We start from the raw sequence: 19,667 nt of genomic DNA, 5'->3' as shown, positions 1-19,667 counted from the left end.
TTGGTCAAAGAGATAGGATTGAAGAAATGCTTTACAGGAGGAAAGGTTTCGAGAAGGAAACAGCCAGTGGTGGGGCAACATGGGAATTGGAGATGTTCAGGAGACGAGAACTGGAGGAAAGCTGAGACTGCAAAATAGGATTATAGATCTCGGAGGGTATTGCTGGTATTTGATGGTCAGCTACTGAATGCACCCACACATTTTCTACTTTGAGAACAGAGAGCTCTTTACATGCAAAGTCTGCCTGCACCTGAAAAGAGAGGAGACTAGAGGAGTGTTTCAGATTGAAATCCTCTTGCGTGTGGAGCTCAGTGAGAACCTGTTGCAAGTGAGAGGTTCAGGTAGGGTGGGTGGTGATCATTGGTAGGTGGACATCAGTTGGCTATTACTCTAGACAGGAGCAGAACACTGAAAAGTCCATCCAGCTGAATGATGGTTCAGGATATCCAGACGTAAGGAATGTGTAGGAATCCAGCTGGGAATCTGGGATAAATTTCTTTCACCAGTAAGTGGTTAGAATGTGGAACCTGCCACCACATGAGTAGTTAGGGCAAGTAGCATAAATGTATTTCAAGACCAGCTAGATAAACCGAGAGAGAGAGAGGGAGAGAGAGAGGACGAGATGGATATATTGATAAGAATAGATGTGAGAGAAGGCTTGTGTGGGACATAAATACCACTGCAAACCATCTGGGCCTAATGACCTCTTTCTGTGTGGTAAGGACTGTGTAATTCTGTTAAAGATCTGCCAGGCAATTAATATCTCTTTTCAGAAGCTGGAAAATCTGCTGCATGTTCCCAGCAATTTTGATTTTGTTTCAGTTTTGCAAATGTTTCTTAACTAAGCTCTGTATTTGCTGATTAATGTTTCCAGAAGGCAGACATAATCAGAGCAAGCCCCAGTGTGTGTTGCACAATGTTGTGACATATCTCATGAGACTCTCCAGCATTTCAAATAATAACAATACTTAATGCATTAACTTGCCAGCAAATTCTAATTAATTAAGGAACAAACAGTGCTGCTAATAAAAACCAGAAGAAAAACGTCAGTGGAATAAATTCTTTTACTCACTGTGTTTTGTTTCTCATTAATTATTTTAATTTTGTAAGTTTGGTCACCATATTTGCATTTCAAATTTCTCTGCTTATGTTGTGATGTTGGCAATCACACTGACAGTAGCTGTTAATCATTTTCCTGAAGGTAAAATCAAGACAGTGGTGGGTGCCTTGAGATAGTGATCTACAAATCAAAAAACAGTCTTGCTTTTCTGATGGCAAAGTGTAGATGAGCAAGGAGCAGGGGAGTATAAATTATATAGATTCCCAGAAGGTTACAGATCTGATTGTTGGCCTGTGCTGCATTAACTAACACCAATAATGCAACACTCCTGTGAATATTATAGGATGGATTGTGCATATAGAGTCATCACCCTAATGTGCGCATTCTTATGCAAAACACTCTTTGACAGAGACATAGGAGTTTTCCCTTGGCTTCAAGGTGGAGTTGAGGTCTTGGATCCAGTCTCAGAATAAGGATTATCCCATCAGGGCTGAGATGAGGATGAATTTCGCCATTCTGAGGAGGCGTGCATCTTTGGAATTGTTTTCCCCACAGGGTTGTGTAAGTTCAGTAGGTTCAAGACTGAGACCAATAGATTTTTCATTACAAATGACAGAATGGATATGGGGATAGTGCAGGAAAGTGGCATTGAGGTAGAAGATCAGGCGTGATTTAAAGAAATGATTTTTATTCATTTATGGGACATAGGTGTCAGTGGGTGGGCCAGCATTTGTTTCTTATGCATAGTTGCCCTTGAGAAAATAGTGGTGAGCTGTCTTCTTGAATGGCTGCAATCCATTTAGTATAGGTATACCTACAATACCCTTTACAAGGGAGTTTTAGGATTTTTACCCAGTGACACTGAAGGAACAGCCGATACATTTCCAATCAAGATGGTGAGTATTTTGGAGGGGATCTTGCAGGCAGTGGTGTTCCCATATATCTGCTGCCTTTGTCCTTCTGGGTGGAAGTGGCCAAGATTTTGGGAGATGCTTTCTATGGAGCCTTAATGAATTTCACTGGTATATCTTGTAGATAGTACATACTGTTGCAACTGAGCATCAGTGGTTGAGGGGGTGAATGGTTGTGGATGTGATGTTCATCAAATGGTCTGCTTTGTCCTATATGGTGTCAAGCTTCTTGAGTGTTGTTGGAGCTGCACCCATCCACACATGTGGGGAGTATTCCATCACACTCCTAACTTGTGCCTTGGAGATGATGGATAGGTTTGGGGAGTCAGTAGGTGAGATACTCATTGCAGGCTTCTAGTCTCTGACCTATTCTTGCAGCCTCTGCCTTTATTTGGTGAGTCCAGTCCAGTTTCAGGTCAAGGTTAATTCACAGATTGGTGATAGTTGAGAGGTGGGGGGGATAATCTCAGATGGTGAAGCCATCCTAACTCTGAAATCATGGAATCTTGAGGGACAGAACGGCCTACTCTTGCTGTTAGGTTCTTAATATAATATTTACCTTGAAAGTAACTTTTATATTGGTAATGATGTTACTTGAAAAAAATGTTTTCCACAATGCTTGCTCACCAGCCTCATGTTTTGTTTTTCCTCTCATAACTATATAGTGAAGTTCCCTCCAAACATAGTGAACATCCATGTTAAACACCCACCGGAGGCAAATGTGCAGATCCACCAGGTCTCCAGAGTGGACAGTTCCTCCTTGGGACAGAAGGTCAATGGTGTCAAGTCGAGCCAACAACAGATCACTTATCATGCTCTGAGTCCTTCAGTACCTCACGTACCGAATTCTGTCTACACACACCAGCAGCAAGTTCACACCCATCATTTTCCCCGAACACAAACCAAGTTAGGACGCTGCTTCCAGGAAACTACAGGTACACAGGTGAGGCACTGTAGGCTTATTGCTTACTTTTTTGTAAGCTTTGTGTCAAACATGCCATTGCAGAATGGAATTACTCAATGGTAAATGTCCTGGAGAGATGCCACAAAAATCTAACCCTTACTGCTCTGTACCGGATAGCTAAACATCTTAATATAAATAAAGGCTTCTGTAGTACTGATGACTTTCATTAGATGCTGTTGACAAATTTACCGATTATTGTACTGTATTATATTTGCTTAGATATGCTACAGATGTCTGGAGGCAGAAAATAGTTACTGATGGAGACTTTCATACAGGGTTGTTTTCTTAAATCTTACTCTAGGCTCATTAATAATGGAAGCTAACTATGCTCCAGATTTCTGAATTCTGGATTAGTGGTGCTGGAAAAGCACAGCAGTTCAGGCAGCATCCAAGGAGCAGCGAAATCGACGTTTCGGGCAAAAGCCCTTCATCAGGAATAAAGGCAGTGAACCTAAAGGGTGGAGAGATAAGCTAGAGGACGGTGGGGGTGGGGAGAAAGTAGCATAGAGTACAATGGGTGAGTGGGGGAGGGGATGAAGGTGATAGGTCAGGGAGGAGAGGGTGGAGTGGATAGGTGGAAAAGGAGATAGGCAGGTAGGACAAGTCCGGACAAGTCATGGGGACAGTGCTGAGCTGGAAGTTTGGAATAGGGTGAGGTGGAGGAAGGGGAAATGAGGAAACTGTTGAAGTCCACATTGATGCCCTGGGGTTGAAGTGTTCCAAGGCAGAAAATGAGGCGTTCTTCCTCCAGGCGTCTGGTGGTGAGGGAGCGGCGGTGAAGGAGGCCCAGGACCTCCATGTCCTCGGCAGAGTGGGAGGGGGAGTTGAAATGTTGGGTCACTGGGTGGTGTGGTTGATTGGTGTGGGTGTCCCGGAGATGTTCCCTAAAGCGCTCTGCTGGGAGGTGCCTGAATGTCAAACCTTAACCTGTGGAATGTCTGAAGATTTGATGACACATTATTAGAAAATGGGCAGCTGATACATTTATTTCACAAAATAATGGTCGACATTATCCCTCCCTCCTACTATCTGTTTAACTCACAGACCCTTCTGTTAAGAGGTTAAAGCTGTGAATATTCACAGAGCATACTCCTGCAAACCTGTTCAACAAACTTCCCATTTGCTGTGATCACCCGTTAATAATTTTTATCAGGTTGATGCACATAAATCATTGATGAGTTTAGTTGCATGTTTTGACCTGATTGTTTAATTGACTCAAATGGTCAGGAGCAAGAAACTTTTTGAAACTGTGTACTTGCTTTATGTTGTGGTCAAGAACTGGTTTCTTCGTGTGACATTTTTTGCTGAGGAGCATTTTAGTTTTTTTTATCGAGGTGTAAATGCAGGTGGCTGTGATTCATGTTTTCTGGAATGCAATCTCCAAACCAGCTCACTAATCCGACTCTCACCTGTCTTTTAAAAATGTTTTTGAAACCCATCTAATCAGCCAATCTTTCAGCCATTCGAAATCTGTCCTTTCCTGGCTGGTTATTTGTTTTCCTTACACTTGTTTATGAAGCGCCCAGGGAAAACGCAACCTGCATGAGAAAAATGATTATTGCATATTTTCAGCTTTAGCGTGAACAGTTAACGTGTGTGGTGAAATGATGTCTTCCTTTTTATTTCTCTCCCTATTCTGCTGACGGAGGTATGAGAAAGAGAGTGTGTGAATTTATGTACCGTGTTACTGCATGCTGTCAGCACCGTCTTTGCACCTCTTAACTTTGAAGTCCACTCTCCAGATCATGGCTAGACTTTGCAATGTTAATCCTCTCAGTGCAGACTGGTTTCCTCTTGAAGGGAAGTTACAGTAGAGCCTGCACTCACACAAGACGTGTAGAAGTAAAGTCTTGCAGATGCTGGAGATCTGACATAAAAACCGAAAGAGCTGGAGAAACTCAGAAGCATCAGTGTAAATTAGCTGATGCTACATTGCTAAGAGTGAACTCTAGCTCCCCAACTACCCCACCTCACAAACCACCACCACTCTAAATCTGCCTTTTCCTAACCACAACGTGGAGGTTTCTCTCACCCGTACATTTTATTTGTGTGATATTGCCTCATGCTATCATGGATCTTCCAAAGCTTTGGGCTGAGATGGACTCCAGAGTCCTGCCTCTTGACTTTCACTAGTGTACAGAGTGTGGTGTTGCCAATCACAAGAAAGCATGCAAAAATAGCCAATGAAGTTGTCTCCTTCCCTACTTCCCATTCTTTATCCCTCTGGGGAAGGCTGTGACATGTTTGTGCTTACCCACGGGACACGGGTGACTGAAAATATCAACGTCCTGAATGGAGAATAATGATCGTCAGCCATGTTGCAGCGCCTGCAACAATTCACATTCACCCAGCAGCAAACTTTAATACAACCAGTTGTCCCAAAATAATTCACAGTCTTGAGTATTGGGCAGGAGGCTGACTGGGCAGATTTAGACAGGTAGGAATAGTTTGAGAAGTGGGATAGAAATACATTAAGAGTTGTTTGCCTTTGGTGCCTGTGGAGATCTAGAACTAACTCCAACATTTTTGGCTATTTGCAGTGTGGGAAACCTCTTCCTGGCCTTTCAAAGCAAGAAGATTGCTGTGGAACTGTGGGGACTTCTTGGGGTTTCAACAAATGCCAGAAATGTCCTAAGAAGCCATGTAAGTATATTTGCTTGTTTTAAGTGAAAAATAATGTTTTAAGTGGTGTCTTTGCTCACAAACCTGTGTATGATTTTACATATTGATCTATTTTGGTACAAAATTCACTTAGTGCGATGAAAACCTTTTGTTAACTGTTTGTTACTATACTTTTTTTTGATAGTTTTCAATGGTAAAAGGCTCTCACTGGGTGATACATGGCAATGAATGTTTTATAGTGAGAAGGCAGCAGCATGTTATTGCTCAGTATGGCCACTAGGGGCACACGTTGCTGAAAATTCTGTGACTTTTTATTGCTATAAATTCCATAGTAACTGAAATTTCTAATGTCTGAGATTTCAATGTTGTTTAAACGAATTTTTAAAAATTGTTTTTTTCCATTAGAGCATAGGCTATTCGGCCCATCGAGTCTGCTCCGCCATTCAATTATGGCTGATAGGTTTTTCAACCCCATTTTCCCGTTTTCTCCCAGTAACCCTTGATCCCCTTGACAATCAAGAACTTATCGATCTCTGTTTTAAATATACTCTACGCCCTGACCTCCACAGCCTTCTGTGGTAGTGAATTCCACTGATTCGTCACTGTCTGGCTAAAGACGTTTCTTTTTATCTCCGTTTTAAAGGGTCTTCCCTTCACTCTAAGGCTGTGTCCTCGGGTTCTCATCTCTCCTGCCAATGGAAGCATCTTCCCAACGTCCACTCTGTTTAGGTCATTCAGTATTCTGGAAGTTTCAATCAGATTTTCCCCTCATGCTTCTAAACTCCATGGAGTATAGTCCCAGAGTCCTCAAACATTCCTCAGCTGTGAAGCATATGTTAATTTCAAGTCATACGGCAGTATTTCCTCATTCAAAGATTTTATATAAAGGTCCCAACCTTTCTCAAAAGGCCTTTCGGCTTTCGCTCTGATTTCCACCAGGATCTGGAGCAGCCACACTTTTGCAAATTGCAAGGATGCAATAATTTGTCAGGAATTGTGGGTGCAGCTCCTAAACCTGAGCTTCTCATTTTCACAGAGGAGGGCGATGGTTCATACTTGGCTCCTCAAAGTAGTGGGTCATTGAAATGACCTCCAACCTCCCTTCAAATGGATTTTAGAGTTCCTGAAATCTGGAATGAGGAGGTTAGACCAGAGAAGAACAGATCTGTTCTCATTGCACTTTTGTTTGGAAAGCCAGCATTTCCCTTTGGAGAACTGCGATCCCTGTTTGGATGGGGTGGCGTCACGGATCCTTTGGGAGTGTCAGATGCATTTTGGAACATTGTGCATAAACGGTGCATAATACCCTGGGTATATTCAACTTGTCAAAATTTAACAACAAGCATCAGCAAGGGTCGACTTGTCAGGAAATGTCTGGCAGTTTCAGAATGTTAGCAGAAGCTGAACTGGACTCTCCAGGTATTTTCAGTGGCTCCAAGAGCAGGTCAGAAGCTGAGAATCTACTGTAACTAACTGCCCTCCTGACTCTCCAAAGTCTGTCCACCATTTACAAGACATAAGCCGGGAGAGTGATGGAATACTCCCTCCCCATTTGTCTCGATGAGTGTTGCTCCAAGACCACTTAGGAAGCTTGACATCACCGAGGACAAAGCAGCCCGCTTGATCAGCACTGTAAACATTTGCTCCTTCCATTCCTACTGTACAGCAGCAGCAGTGTGTACTGTCTACAAGACTCACTGCAACAACTTCTCAAAGTTTCTTAGACAGCACTTTCCAAACCCACCAGCATTTTGATCTAGAAGGACAAGGGCAGCAGATACATGGGAACACCACTGAAATAACTCCACAGAGACCAGGATCCTGTTACCAAGTCACCCTTTAGTTACATGTGCAGAATCCTTGACATTGACCTAGCTCCTTCAGAGCCAGCTCTGAGTGTACAGAACCTCTGACACTCCTCTTCTTATCTGTCAGCCAGGACTCCCTGATTGGACCAGGTTAATAGCCCCAACTAGGGAACTCATATTCTATGAGGTCCATCCACCTGACCTTGTTATAATCACTGCAATCACCATCTGCAAGTTCCCCTCCAACCCTGTCACCATCCTGCCTTTGAAATATATTGCCGTTCCTTCACTGTTGCTGGGTCAAAATCCTGGAATTCCCTCTCTAATGGCACGTTGGGTCAACCCACAGCAGGTGGATAGCAGCAGTTCAAGCAGGCAGCTCACCCCCACCATCTCGAGAGGGCAACTAGGGATGGGGAATAAATACTGGCCAGCCAGCGATGCCCACATCTATGATTGTGAATAAGGAAATTATGACAATGCTTTTTTCATTAGAGTGCAGTCCGTAATACAGAAATTTTAAACCAACAAGCTAAGGTTTTGTTTTCTCTATTTCTCTATTGCATGGGACTTCGGATATTTTGTTAATTCAGCCTGTTGCATGAATATCTTTGTTAAACGTCGAGGTAGACAGGCTGGGATTGAATTTTATAATCTTTATATCTGACTTGACCCCACCCTCTCTGTTGTGGTGTATCAAAATTAGGTTTAGAGATACTAGGGTCAGGCAGAATGGGGTATCAGAAAGAGAGAGAGAAAAAGGCAGGGGTAGAGACAGAGAGGAAGAGAGACAGAGGGGGAGAGGGAGATAGAGACAGAGACAGTTAGGGAGGCGGGGGGGGAGGGAGAGTCAGAGAAAGAGACAGAAAGACAGCAAGGGAGAGAGAGAGATAGACAGACAGAAAGAAAGAGAAACAGTGAGAGAGAAAGAGAGACAGGGAGAGACAGAATGAAAGAAAGAGACAAGGAGGAGGGAAGAGAGAGAAAGACATCTTCAGCCAATGGTGTATTAGTGACATTAAAGACTAATACTGCTACCATCCACCTGTTGAGTCAGAAATGATTGCAAGTGCAAGTGTGGAAGGCAGATGGAAACGTAAGGTGGTGTCATCTCTCGTTCTGATTTCTGAAGAAAAGTTGAATTTTGAAAGCAAATGCTACCTTTCTTCAGAAAGGGTAGGCAGAGAGAGAGAGAGAGAACAGGAGACAAACTCATGGAGACTGAGTAAACTGACCTTTCACCATCACTTGGTGTGGGAGGGAGAATGGAAATGGGGGAGAATGGAGGGAAGTTTAAAGGGAATTCTGGTTATGGGCAGAGGATGAAGAGTTTTGCAAGACTGATTCCTGGGACGGCAGGACTGACATATGAAGGGAGACTGGATCGGCTAGAACTATATTCATTGGAGTTGAGAAGAATGAAGAGTGATCTCATAGAAACCTATAAAACACCACCACCACCACTCGACATGACTGGGGAGTCCAGAAGCAGGGGCCACAATGTACGAGATGGGGAGCTCAGGTGAGGAAAAGGTTCTTCACACAGCGAGTGGTGAGCCTGTGGAATTCTCTGCCACAGAAAGCGGTTGAGGACAAAACATTGAGTGTTTTCAAGAAAGAGATAGATATAGTTGTTAGGGCTAAAATGCTCAAAGGGAATGGGGAGAAAGCAGGAACAGGCTATTGAGTTGGATAATCAACCATGATTATATTGAATGGTGGAGCAGGCTCACAGAGCTGAATGGCCTGCTGTTGTTCCTGTTTTCTGTTACATTTTGTTTCTTGACGTGTAAATCAATGGAGTAAGGGGCAGGGAACAAAATAGAGGATCAAGCTGATACTCGTGGTGAAGAAGAACAGTTAGTAACTGCTGTGAGGGGTTAGGAAAGCTCCTATTGCCGGTTTTAATGTAGAGGTTACACCTGATTGAAGGGATTGGTGGAGGGAAGAGCGATTTGGGGGAGATGATGTGAATGGAGCTATGGCAACCTGGAAAATTGTCAGAACTATTGGGGCTCTTTCCCCAACTGTGTCATACAATGCCACTTCTCTCATGCAAAAAGAGAAAAGCCGGGGATGTAAACAGAATATAGCTGAGATCAAAAAGTCTGGAAGAGTTAAAGAATCTGAGTAATAAAAGCTAGAGGCGGAAGGGAATAGAGAAGCAACGACACATCAGGGACAGGAAGAGGAGCAGTTACATTTCCCACCCCTATACTGTGAGAAATCAATTATAATGGTTGGATAAATTTAAGACCATAGTTATTTACTGCAATCTGTATTCTAATTATTGTCGGTGTACAAGTATATATGTATATAATTTTTTCAACATCATCTCATTGAACCTAAGTGCGAAATAGCTATGGAGCCCCAGTGGGATAGTAGGAATTGTGTAACCCTCCAATTCTATTTACGTCAGCACGTTGTGCAAACATTTATTACTGAGTGCTGCTGAATTATTACTGAATCTGTATTAATTTGGCTGACAGCCAGCTATGGCTACAGTGGTAGCACTTGGAACTCTGAGTCATAGGCTTCAAGATTCAACACCCAATCCAGGGACTGAACATGAAACCAATGCTGACTCTCTAGTGCAGTTCTGAGGGATCATTGCTCCATGCCCTGTGAGCCATGGTATTATATTGAAGAGTTGGAGGAGGGATTCCCTGTGTCCTGACCAATATTCACCCCTCAATCTGCATCACAAAAACAGAGTTATTGGTCATTTTCTGTATTATGATTTGAAGGAGCTGATTGTACATAAATGAAATGTTGTGTTTCCTGCATTACAACACTTGAACATACACCATTGGTTGGAAGGCACTTTGAGACGTCCAGTGGCTTTAATTGGCAGGTGCTACATGAATGCAAGTCTTTCAGTAGGTAGAAAGAGTTTTCCTTGTGTGCACTCAGTACAAACTACCAAATATGGATCTATCAGGACCCTGGCCTGGAAAAATTGGTTTGAGCTGGCCTTAGTATTGAAAATGATACTCTTTCTTTAAACAAAGACAGTTATAATTTACCAAATGTAAATGATTCAGTAAATGTACTTTAGGGCAATAATCATGATACCGTTTCTCTTAGAATCATGAGAAAACCGTGAAATGTGACTCGACATTTTAAAAAAAAAGAGCAAACTTGGCGTGGCATTTATGAGATCGCTCGACCATACCTTAGAGTCTTTTTTATATACAGCTTGGTGGCCCTGCAGTTTGCCATGATGAAGGAGGGCATTTTCGTCATTGATTTGCCACTGTTCCCTCAAAGCGACACACGCAGGAATCTGTTCTCTGCACACAAAAGGAACACCTTCAAGCCTTGCACTGATTGAGAAAAATCCAGGAGCTTGGGAAGTCGATTGTGTTCTCCTTGGAAATGCCTCAGCCAGTCAGTCTTGATGTGCCAAGCAGTCAGTCCCCTTTGTTTTCCCATGGATGTAAATCGTTGTGATAAGTTGAAATTTTGGCATTCTTGCGTTCATCCTGATGAGTTCAAAACAAAAAGCGTTGGCAATGTGTTTCCGCTTCCAGCAACATTCATTATAGTTTATTAGCCTTCACCACAAAAACTGCTTGCAAGTCAGCATGTTGGATACATTAACTTGAAACTGGGATATATTCCTGGACTGTTCGAACAATGAACAGGATTGACTTTGGAATCTACTCATTTTAAATGAATGGGTAAAAGAGAAAGTTGCCAGGCAACGGATCCTGCTTTCCTGATTTCCCTCCAGCCAAGAGAATGTTGAGCAGTCTCATGCTGCATTAGCCACGCAGTCGGATGCTGTTGGTAATTTCTTGGAAGTAAACCTTCTCATCCCGCCATCTGGGAATGTATAACCAAGAGCTCGGCTGCTTACACTTCAGAAAGACCTTGCGCTTGTATAGTGCCTTTTACAGAAAATGAGAGAGCACCTTTTACAAGGAATGACCCCAAAGTACTTTTCGATGTTCAGCCACTGTTGTTGCCTGGCACAGCAAGATCCCATAGAAGGCGGTGTCAATGAAGAGCAGATGATCTATGTTCTCTTTTTGATTTTAGTGGTGTCGATTTGAGGAATAAGGATTGACCAGAACGCCTTGCCAACGCTGCTGAGTCTGAAGTGGAAGGCAGCCGCACTTTGAGGGTGTGATGCTTTCTTTGCAGTGGCAAAGGGTCACAACTTCATGACCTTTTGAATGTGAAACCGGGAGATTGCTAATGAGGCGAGGCTAATCCGAAGATGGCCTGAAAGGTGTACACCAACAGTCCCATCACCTTTGCCCCGTTACGTTAGTGTTTTACAGTGTAAGGTTTGGAAAGCGGCTCAGTCAGGCTGATTATGTTACTGATGGCCCTTGCTCAATGCAGCTTGCTAACCATTTACATTGGGCCTGTGCCCGGGTGCAGTTGAGGAAATCGGTTTTGGATAGTTTCTCATCTCTGCAGCTGCTGTCTCTCTATTGGCAGTCTGATCAAATATTGGAAGCTGGGGACGTGCCAGGATCTGGGAGCAAATTCATAACAAAAGAAACCCGAAGACACAAGCCTTTTTGTGTGAGTGTGCTTCTGTCGTGCATTCCCCTTTGGTGCCTGGGGCAACGTTTGAGATTCAGGAAAGCAGAAGACAATGAAAGGAGTACAATCTCTACTGAGCTCTTCTGCCAGAGTCCTGGTGTGTTAACACAACCCAGATCATCCGCTTCCAGCTAGGAATAGCTGCTGCCTCTCAACAGTGTTTCCTTCCTGCCTGCAAACTCAATAACCTCACCAGAGATACAAACTCTCCATCACTCATTCTCAGGAGAAGGAGCATTGGTTCAGGAATTTCCGACTGAAACCATCTTCATTTTAATTCTTTCAAACCAGAAATGAAAATGATTCATGTCTAGTCATCATCCCACACTCTGGGTGCAGTTTTGGTCTGCTAGCCCGAGGAAGGGCAGTCTTGTTATTGACTGATTCCAGCGAAGGCTCAACAGACTGATTCCCCTGGGCTGGCAGGACTGACATGTGAAGGAAGACTGGATCGACTAGGCTTGTACTCGCTGGAATTCAAAGGGATGAGTGGGGAGGGAATCTCATAGAAGCATACAAAATCCTAATGGGAGTGGACAGTCTAGATGTGGGAAGAACGTTCCTGATGTTGGGCAAGTACAGAACTACGGGTCACAGTCTAAGAATAAAGATAAGCCGTTCAGGACTGAGATGGGGAAGAATGTCTTCACTCAAGAGAGTTGTGAACCTGTGGAGTCTTCTCCCACAGGAAGTTGTTGGAGCCAGTTTATTAGATATATTCAAGAGGGAGCTGGACCTCGGCCTTGCAGCTAAAGGGACCAAGGACTATGGAGAGAAAGTGGGAATGAGATACTGAGATTGTGTGATCAGCCCTGATCATATTGAATGGTGATGCGGGCTATTTTCTATGTTTCTATATTGGTCTGCAGTGCAAAAACGTGGCATAGCCAGGGCTTTCTATCTATCTTTGATGTGAAAGCTGGTTGAAATATTCTGAGGCCCACCTCATGCAGCAAGGTAGCCACTTCCCTTTGGCCCTTTGTAAGGGGATAGAAAAGCTTGATGGGTTTTTCTGCATCCGGTGAGAGAGGGTTGAAAACTCACTCACAGGAACAATTAAAGGGCAGTTCGTGGACCTGGACCCATAGGCCACAAGTGCCTGCTTTTTCTTGTGTTCCTCGTTCCCAGGCAGTGACACTCTTGTTGATTTTCATTGTTCCAAGAAAAGATAATTTACAAAGGAAGTGCACTCAACCAATGCCTCAGAGTATGGTCCTGAAAATAGGTGGATTTGAATCGAACAGACGTCATTTTTTGTAAATGATTCAGGCACCATGCCACTCTGTATTGTATTGGCTGTTTACCTGAACACCTTGGGTGGCAATATGTCTGGAAACAGTTTGGAATATTTCCCAGAATGCAGCCGGAATACTTACAGCGATTTCTCATTTTAATCTTGACTGTGAAAGTTAATTAGAACAGTACACTTTGACAGAAACCGTCTGGGCAGCAACGTGGGTGTATTTTTACAGTGTGTTGGCAGATGCAGGGTAATGCCACATTAAGCTGGACTGGTGATACTATCAGTCACAACCATTGACATATCTTCTTTCTAAAACTGACAATGCTTCCCATGCCACCTTCAGCTGAATGGGTCTGAATTGCATCTGCTGCAGACTACACTAATTATACTAAATGTTCAGAGCTGGTGGATGAGTCAGTACCAGCAGGTAATATTGGAATTCTAAAAAAAATTGCTTTTATGACATTGTCTCTTCTCTCTTGACGAAACCTTCCCAGAAAACTGCACTGATGAGCTTGTATTGAGCTTACCGCTCATCAAATATCAGGGTTCAACAGGGAATTGCTTTGACGGCCAAAGGGTACATTTCAGGAAGCGCTTGTCTTCAATTTCCTTTTCTTAATTGTCTAACATTTCACACAACTGCAGGGACTGACTGCTTCCTGCATTTAGCATGAGGTCAACCACTAAACTGCAGCAGAGGTAACAAAGCACTCTTTTCCTTCATCACTTGTCAAGTGATCACTTTCTGCCGCTATAACTGTGGGAGCTTTGATTTTTTTTTGTCTCGTGTAAAAAGTCAACTACAGACTGAGAGCCTGTTGACTTCAATACTACTTTCACGACATGAACACTGTGTTCATTGAGTGTATTGCTGTAATTAGCTGAAAGGATTAATTCCTGCATTGAATCATCCGTTTGTGCAGTGGATTGTAAGAAAGAATAAGAGATGGTCACTTCGCTGAATGATTCCTTTACACTTGTGACAGTTCCACTAATGGAGATGACGATGATTTCCATTATGATGGCAACACCAGAGGAACAGCCTGATGCTCTCCCATAATCATTATTGGATCATTGTTGGTCCCACTGTTAATGCAGTGGTCAATAATTTCCATCCATGCTTAAAACCTTTTTGTTTTTCCACCTAATCAGTTTATTATAGTTAATTTGCTACTTTCATGATCATTGGGCTTGATGTTTTTTGGTATGTATCAGTGTGAAAGAGGTAGCGATTAGTCAATGCAACCTATGTTTAGACCTGAAGTCCATTTGGTCGGACTAGTGGCTGTTTTCTGCAGTTTTATTTGAATGGAGGACACACTAAACAATTGAGGTGAGTTTTATACAAAGAACATTGGCTTAGAAATTAGGTGGTGAATTGTAAGACCTGGGAGTCTCCAGCTATTAGCGATTTGGTAAAAGACAGCTATGCTGTTGCATGATAGTAGGTGGCATGTACTCTCCAGATACAAGAGGACATTACATTCCTGCATTAGTGATCTGAATTGTACAGAATAAATGGGTATTGTGAGGACTCAAGTCTATATTAATTAAATGTTGTAGCTTTCCTATCTGCTGGATGATGAGATTCTCAGCTTTTTTCCTTCCTGCAAAACTCTTGATCCAACAGCACTCACTTCTTAACCAGTTCCTTTCTTAATAGAAGTTGGGAAATATTTATTTCCTGAGTTAATTCCCGTCTCCACAAATGATGCCCATGAGGAATGCACTATTGTACATGATGTGCTTTCATGTGGGCCGCCATTAAGTGGATTTAAAATGGTCAAAATGACAGCAGATTGTTAGTGGTTTCTATATTACTACTTCACTTCTGAGGAGAATCTGAAAGCAACAAGACTTGCAGTGTGGACCTGAATTGTTGGAAAAACAAAGACGTTCCACTGTAAGTAACTTCTCAGGCTACACTTTTACTTAATAACAGGTCAGTCAAGATGAGAATATTCAAAACAGTAATTTTTTTGCAATACTTAATCTACCTGGATTAAGCAAGCTGGGACGGTTTAACATTACGGGTATTTTTCTGTGTATACAGTCAGAGAGTTTGCTACAACAGCCAGACTGCGCATCCATTGTACCAGTTTCAATGTTCGTTCCTGTTTTAGTGCTATCCTAGCCTATTCCTTTGTTCTTTCTTAAGATCTATTTATATTCTGCTTCCAAAATTTACTGCAGCATCTCCCTGAATGCTCATTCTGTGTTCTAATAATCTTCTGCTTGAGGAAACTATTTGTAACTTCCCCTTTCATTCATCTAATGCTAACCCTGATTCTTTGCCCTTGACTGATTTTGTCTTTCACAAATGTTTGTGACAACTTTTGGAATACTGTGTTTAATTTTGGTCTTCCTGCTGTAGGGACAGGGAATATAGTAACATTGCATAAACACACCCTTGGTAAAGGGCAAATTCAGAAAACTGAATTGTCTCAGTTGAAACTCCAGTAGCCCAGGAGGAAAAACATCCAGGGAAATCTCCGAGAGATGCTACAGCAGCCAGGAGAGATTCACTGCCATCCAACGCTGCTGAGACCTCAAAACAACTGCTGAATGCTAAAATTAAAAATCCTGGTTCTGTGGGTGGGAGCTTGACCACACCCACTCAGGCTGCTTCTATTGTTCCACCTTTCAAGAAAAAAACCCAAAAAACACACAGTTTACTCTAGTGACTCTGGGAGGCTGCTTGGTACCTCTGCAGTCCTCAATTTTTACTGCTGGGTACCTCTGCCTGAAAACCTCTTTTAAAAAAAAATCCAAAGTATTGTCACAGCCTGTTATGGCTCTGAAACCATTCTGTGAGTAGGAAGCCCCTCTGTCCGATGATGTGCATAAAGCCCCTCTTCCTATACAATTGTAATGGTCTGTTGAGCAATGCATGTGTTGTGCTTGGCCCTTCACTAAAACCTAGTGATGCAACAGAAGGGGTCCACCTGAGGAATCAGTGGGTGAGCCCTCTGACTGTTCAAACCCATTCTTGTGGATATATATTGCTGTGGGTTTGCTCAGTTGTCTGGCATTGGGGTGAATTATTTTCCGGAAGACTAACTGTCGGGCCAGGGAGTGGGGGCGGACCCTGGTTTGGTGGACGATGGGACCCTGGGGTGGCAAAGTCCAATTAAGGACCTTCCCTGCTCCCCTAGAGCTTCCTGTCCAATCAGAGGGCTGCCAGCTAAATAAGCACGGCCAATAACAACAGCTGGTCTTGTGGCTGCTTTGCCAAAGGACAGGCTGAGGTACCTGCCAAGGTGGATTTAGAAATTCGGGGGGAGGCACGTGGGAGTGAGGAGGAGAGGATATTGGTAATGAGGTGTGTGGAGGGTGCCACTGGGCTGTTATCCCAATAATGTTGTCTTGCCTCGCCTCTGCATGGGTCATGGACGACTCATCAAGGAACACCCCCAGTCTCAGGGAGGGATGGAGGGTTCACCTGGCTGGTCACCTTGCCTGATGTCAATGCTACCTGACACATGAGATGTCAGGGGGGACTGAGAAATGGGCAATTGCCTCAGGCAGTCACCAGACCACTACAGTGGGTGGATGTTACCCCCAGCGCCCCCTCAGCTGGTAACATTTCCTTATATGTTTCAAGAACCCCCCTCTTCCCCCCCCCCACCAGCCTGGTCCAATGGCAGGTAACATTCAGCTCTGTGTTCTGAAATACACAAGGAGTGGAGTTTGAATTGGGTAGGATTTTCCCATCTGCCATCAGAGGTACTGAAGTCAGTTATAATCCCCCCCCCACAGTGTTGAAGCAGGCCATTCGGCCCATTGAGTCCATACCACCATCCAAGGAGCATCGCACCCAGATCCCCAGCCCAAAATCCCTGCAATTCCCATGACCAATCCACCTGACCTGTCCATCTTCTGTGGAAGGAAACTGGAGCACCCAGAGGAAACCCATGCAGCAGCAGGGAGAACATGCAAACTCCTCACAGATAGTTGCCTGAGGCTGGCATCGAGCCTGAGTCCCTGATGCTGTGCGGCAGCAGAGTTAACCACTGAGCCGTTGTGCTAGAGTTGATCAGGTTTCTGTGTGAGTCCTTTAAAGAGTATGTTTTTCTCTGAAGTCAATTCTCACATCACCCAACTGTCCATAACGTGGCACCAGGGTGGCTGGTAAACCTCAGAACTACTTGGTAGGCAGGTTCAGGCGAGGTCTTTCTTTCCAACGTTGCTGAGCCCAACACTGAACCTCAGTGAGGTCGGGGATCTGGCTTCTGCGCTCTGTCTGCACTTCAAGTCACTTTCCACTGCTCGAGGTATCACCAGCTGCTGCCAACTGCCTGCCTCCAGCCCACACTGGCTGACTCATAATCCATCCTGCAGTTCAGCTGCAGACTCCCAGACGGTGGGAATGGAACCTGACACTTCCTGTCTGCTGCCTGATTTGTGTTCACCCACACAAAGTAAAGTAGGATAATCTTTGCCTGCTTGTTTACTTAATGGGAGCAAAGAGATTCCAAACCATCAAATCCAGTGCCAGTGTGAGACATGAGAATTCACTACTGCTTCAAATGCCACGACTCCTATGTTTCTTGCGTGAGGCCTCATGCACAGCTCTCCATGTTGTCAGCTGATGTGAGAGTAGCAGTTTTTACGTCTGTACCAAGAACATTTGGAAGCTGCACTGAGTGGGCTTGGCCCAGAATTGTGACACATACACACACACATATATCATCCGAAGTAAGCCCATTGGAACCTTCATTTCCGATTTCTGATCTCAAAGTGGACAGTGCCTCCTGGGTCACCCATCCTGACGACAGGTCACCAAGCCGAAATACTAACTCTGCCTGTCAGGTGTCACTGAGCACTTCCCCAGCAATGGCAGCATCTGTTTATCAAATGAATTATGTTTGTTTATTTACTTGTTGTCACGTGAATTTTGTTAGGGAATACAGTGAAAAGTGTTGTATAGTGTCGTCACTCTCCGGCGCCACTGTAAAACACAAAAATAAATCAAAACATAAAGGCAGAAGAATAAAGAGAGACTGTTCAACTTTATAGTCCTTTTTGTTAAGTGCTCTATCATGGGCCATGGGCCTGGTGAGCAGTCGTGGTGCTGCCCATTGCTGGAATAAGAGATGTCACTCTTTGGCACCATTTTGCCTCCACCAATGCCCTCACCATCATGAGACCACACTGGGCCTCTCTAATGCAGGCGCCACCAAATGCCACCAGGTACTGCACCCCCCCCCCCCCGCCCCCCCGAGTCCAGTCCAGGCCCACCTCGTCGATGTGACCGCTGCCGGGCCCAAACTTGCCGCCGTCTCTGTGAGTCAGCCACACGCTGAAAGTGTGGACAGAGCAGATGAGCCCTGGGCTCAGGAACCCTACTGCACCGCCATCTTACTGGAACAGGTTTGCTTTTAATGACTAAAGCAGGTATTGACTCTGGTCTCTGCAGCAACCCCAGTTCATTGGTGTAGCTTCCATTTGGAGAACTGCCCCTGATTCTCCAGAGGACATCCTGCCTGTCGGTAAGATTCTGATTTTCACAGGAATAGACTTGCTCCCTGAGCTGAAACTCTGTTTTAATACTTTCCCAAGGAAATTGTTTTATGTCAAGACCTGTGGAATCTATTTTTACGGCTGCCAAGATGCTTTCACCTTGTCAAACGAAGCTGGGGTCTATTTGCGGAGGAGAAAGGCAGTATTTCCATGTATACTTGCAGCAATTCAGTGACAGGGTAATATAACGAGTGCTTCTGTGTCAAGAATGTTACCATGACAACATAATTGCTACATACTTGCAAGGAACAGTTATAGGCTATCTGTCTTTTCACACAAGAGCTGCTTGATCCCTTTCATCTTTCTCCCAAAATGTTACTTAGCAATCAAACCGTAATGGAGGTAATGTGAACTTTTCACTATTGTACAATACAATTTATCTACGGATGTTGGAGAGTGATTTTTTTTAAAAAAAAAGATCAAAAGCAGCTCAGATGCCAGTATTACTTGAGTTTTGGTAAGATGAGGACAAACTCAATCCTTCCAGTTATGCATTTTAAATTGGCTTTTCTTTTGTAATTGGACCCCCACCCCAACTCATTAAACAACAACTTATATTTCTGCAGTACCTTTTAATGTAATGAAATGTCCGGAGGCATTTTAGGGTCATGGTATAAAACACACCATGACACGGAGCCACCTATAGAGCTGTTATGTTGGATATGATGTGAATTTGCTTCCACCTGTATGTTTTACCTGATGCAGTGATGCTTATATTATCCTCCATAATATAAAAAGCTGGGCTTGGATATTGTGGCAATTAAGAATCCAACAAACATTTATTACAACTGTGATGTGCAAACATTACATTCCTTGGGAACATCTGGGCTAATATTAAGTTACAATAGAGTGTCATACTTCAGATGGTCCCAGCTAAGCTGGAGTCTGAGACCCTTCTGCCCTCGGGTTACGTGCTATGATAGTGTTAATGTTGTGAGCATGTCTCTTAAAGGCATACTGATGTATGTTGATT

The 19,667-nt window shown here is 43.7% G+C and overlaps 1 protein-coding gene across 5 annotated transcripts in view; it reads left to right on the top strand.

The window, feature by feature from the left end:
- Positions 1-19,667, top strand: part of ltbp1 (latent transforming growth factor beta binding protein 1) — a 349,362-nt gene that overhangs the window by 129,539 nt on the left and 200,156 nt on the right. For all 5 annotated transcript variants that reach the window (XM_072580504.1, XM_072580506.1, XM_072580508.1 and 2 more), the window contains exons 7-8: positions 2,637-2,914; positions 5,476-5,578. In XM_072580504.1, the coding sequence (XP_072436605.1) occupies positions 2,637-2,914; positions 5,476-5,578 (381 nt within the window). The remainder of the gene's footprint in view (positions 1-2,636; positions 2,915-5,475; positions 5,579-19,667) is intronic.

This window comes from Chiloscyllium punctatum, chromosome 11 (genome assembly GCF_047496795.1).
Source record: "Chiloscyllium punctatum isolate Juve2018m chromosome 11, sChiPun1.3, whole genome shotgun sequence".
Lineage (NCBI taxonomy): Eukaryota > Metazoa > Chordata > Chondrichthyes > Orectolobiformes > Hemiscylliidae > Chiloscyllium > Chiloscyllium punctatum.
This window is presented reverse-complemented; position numbering and strand designations above follow the sequence as displayed.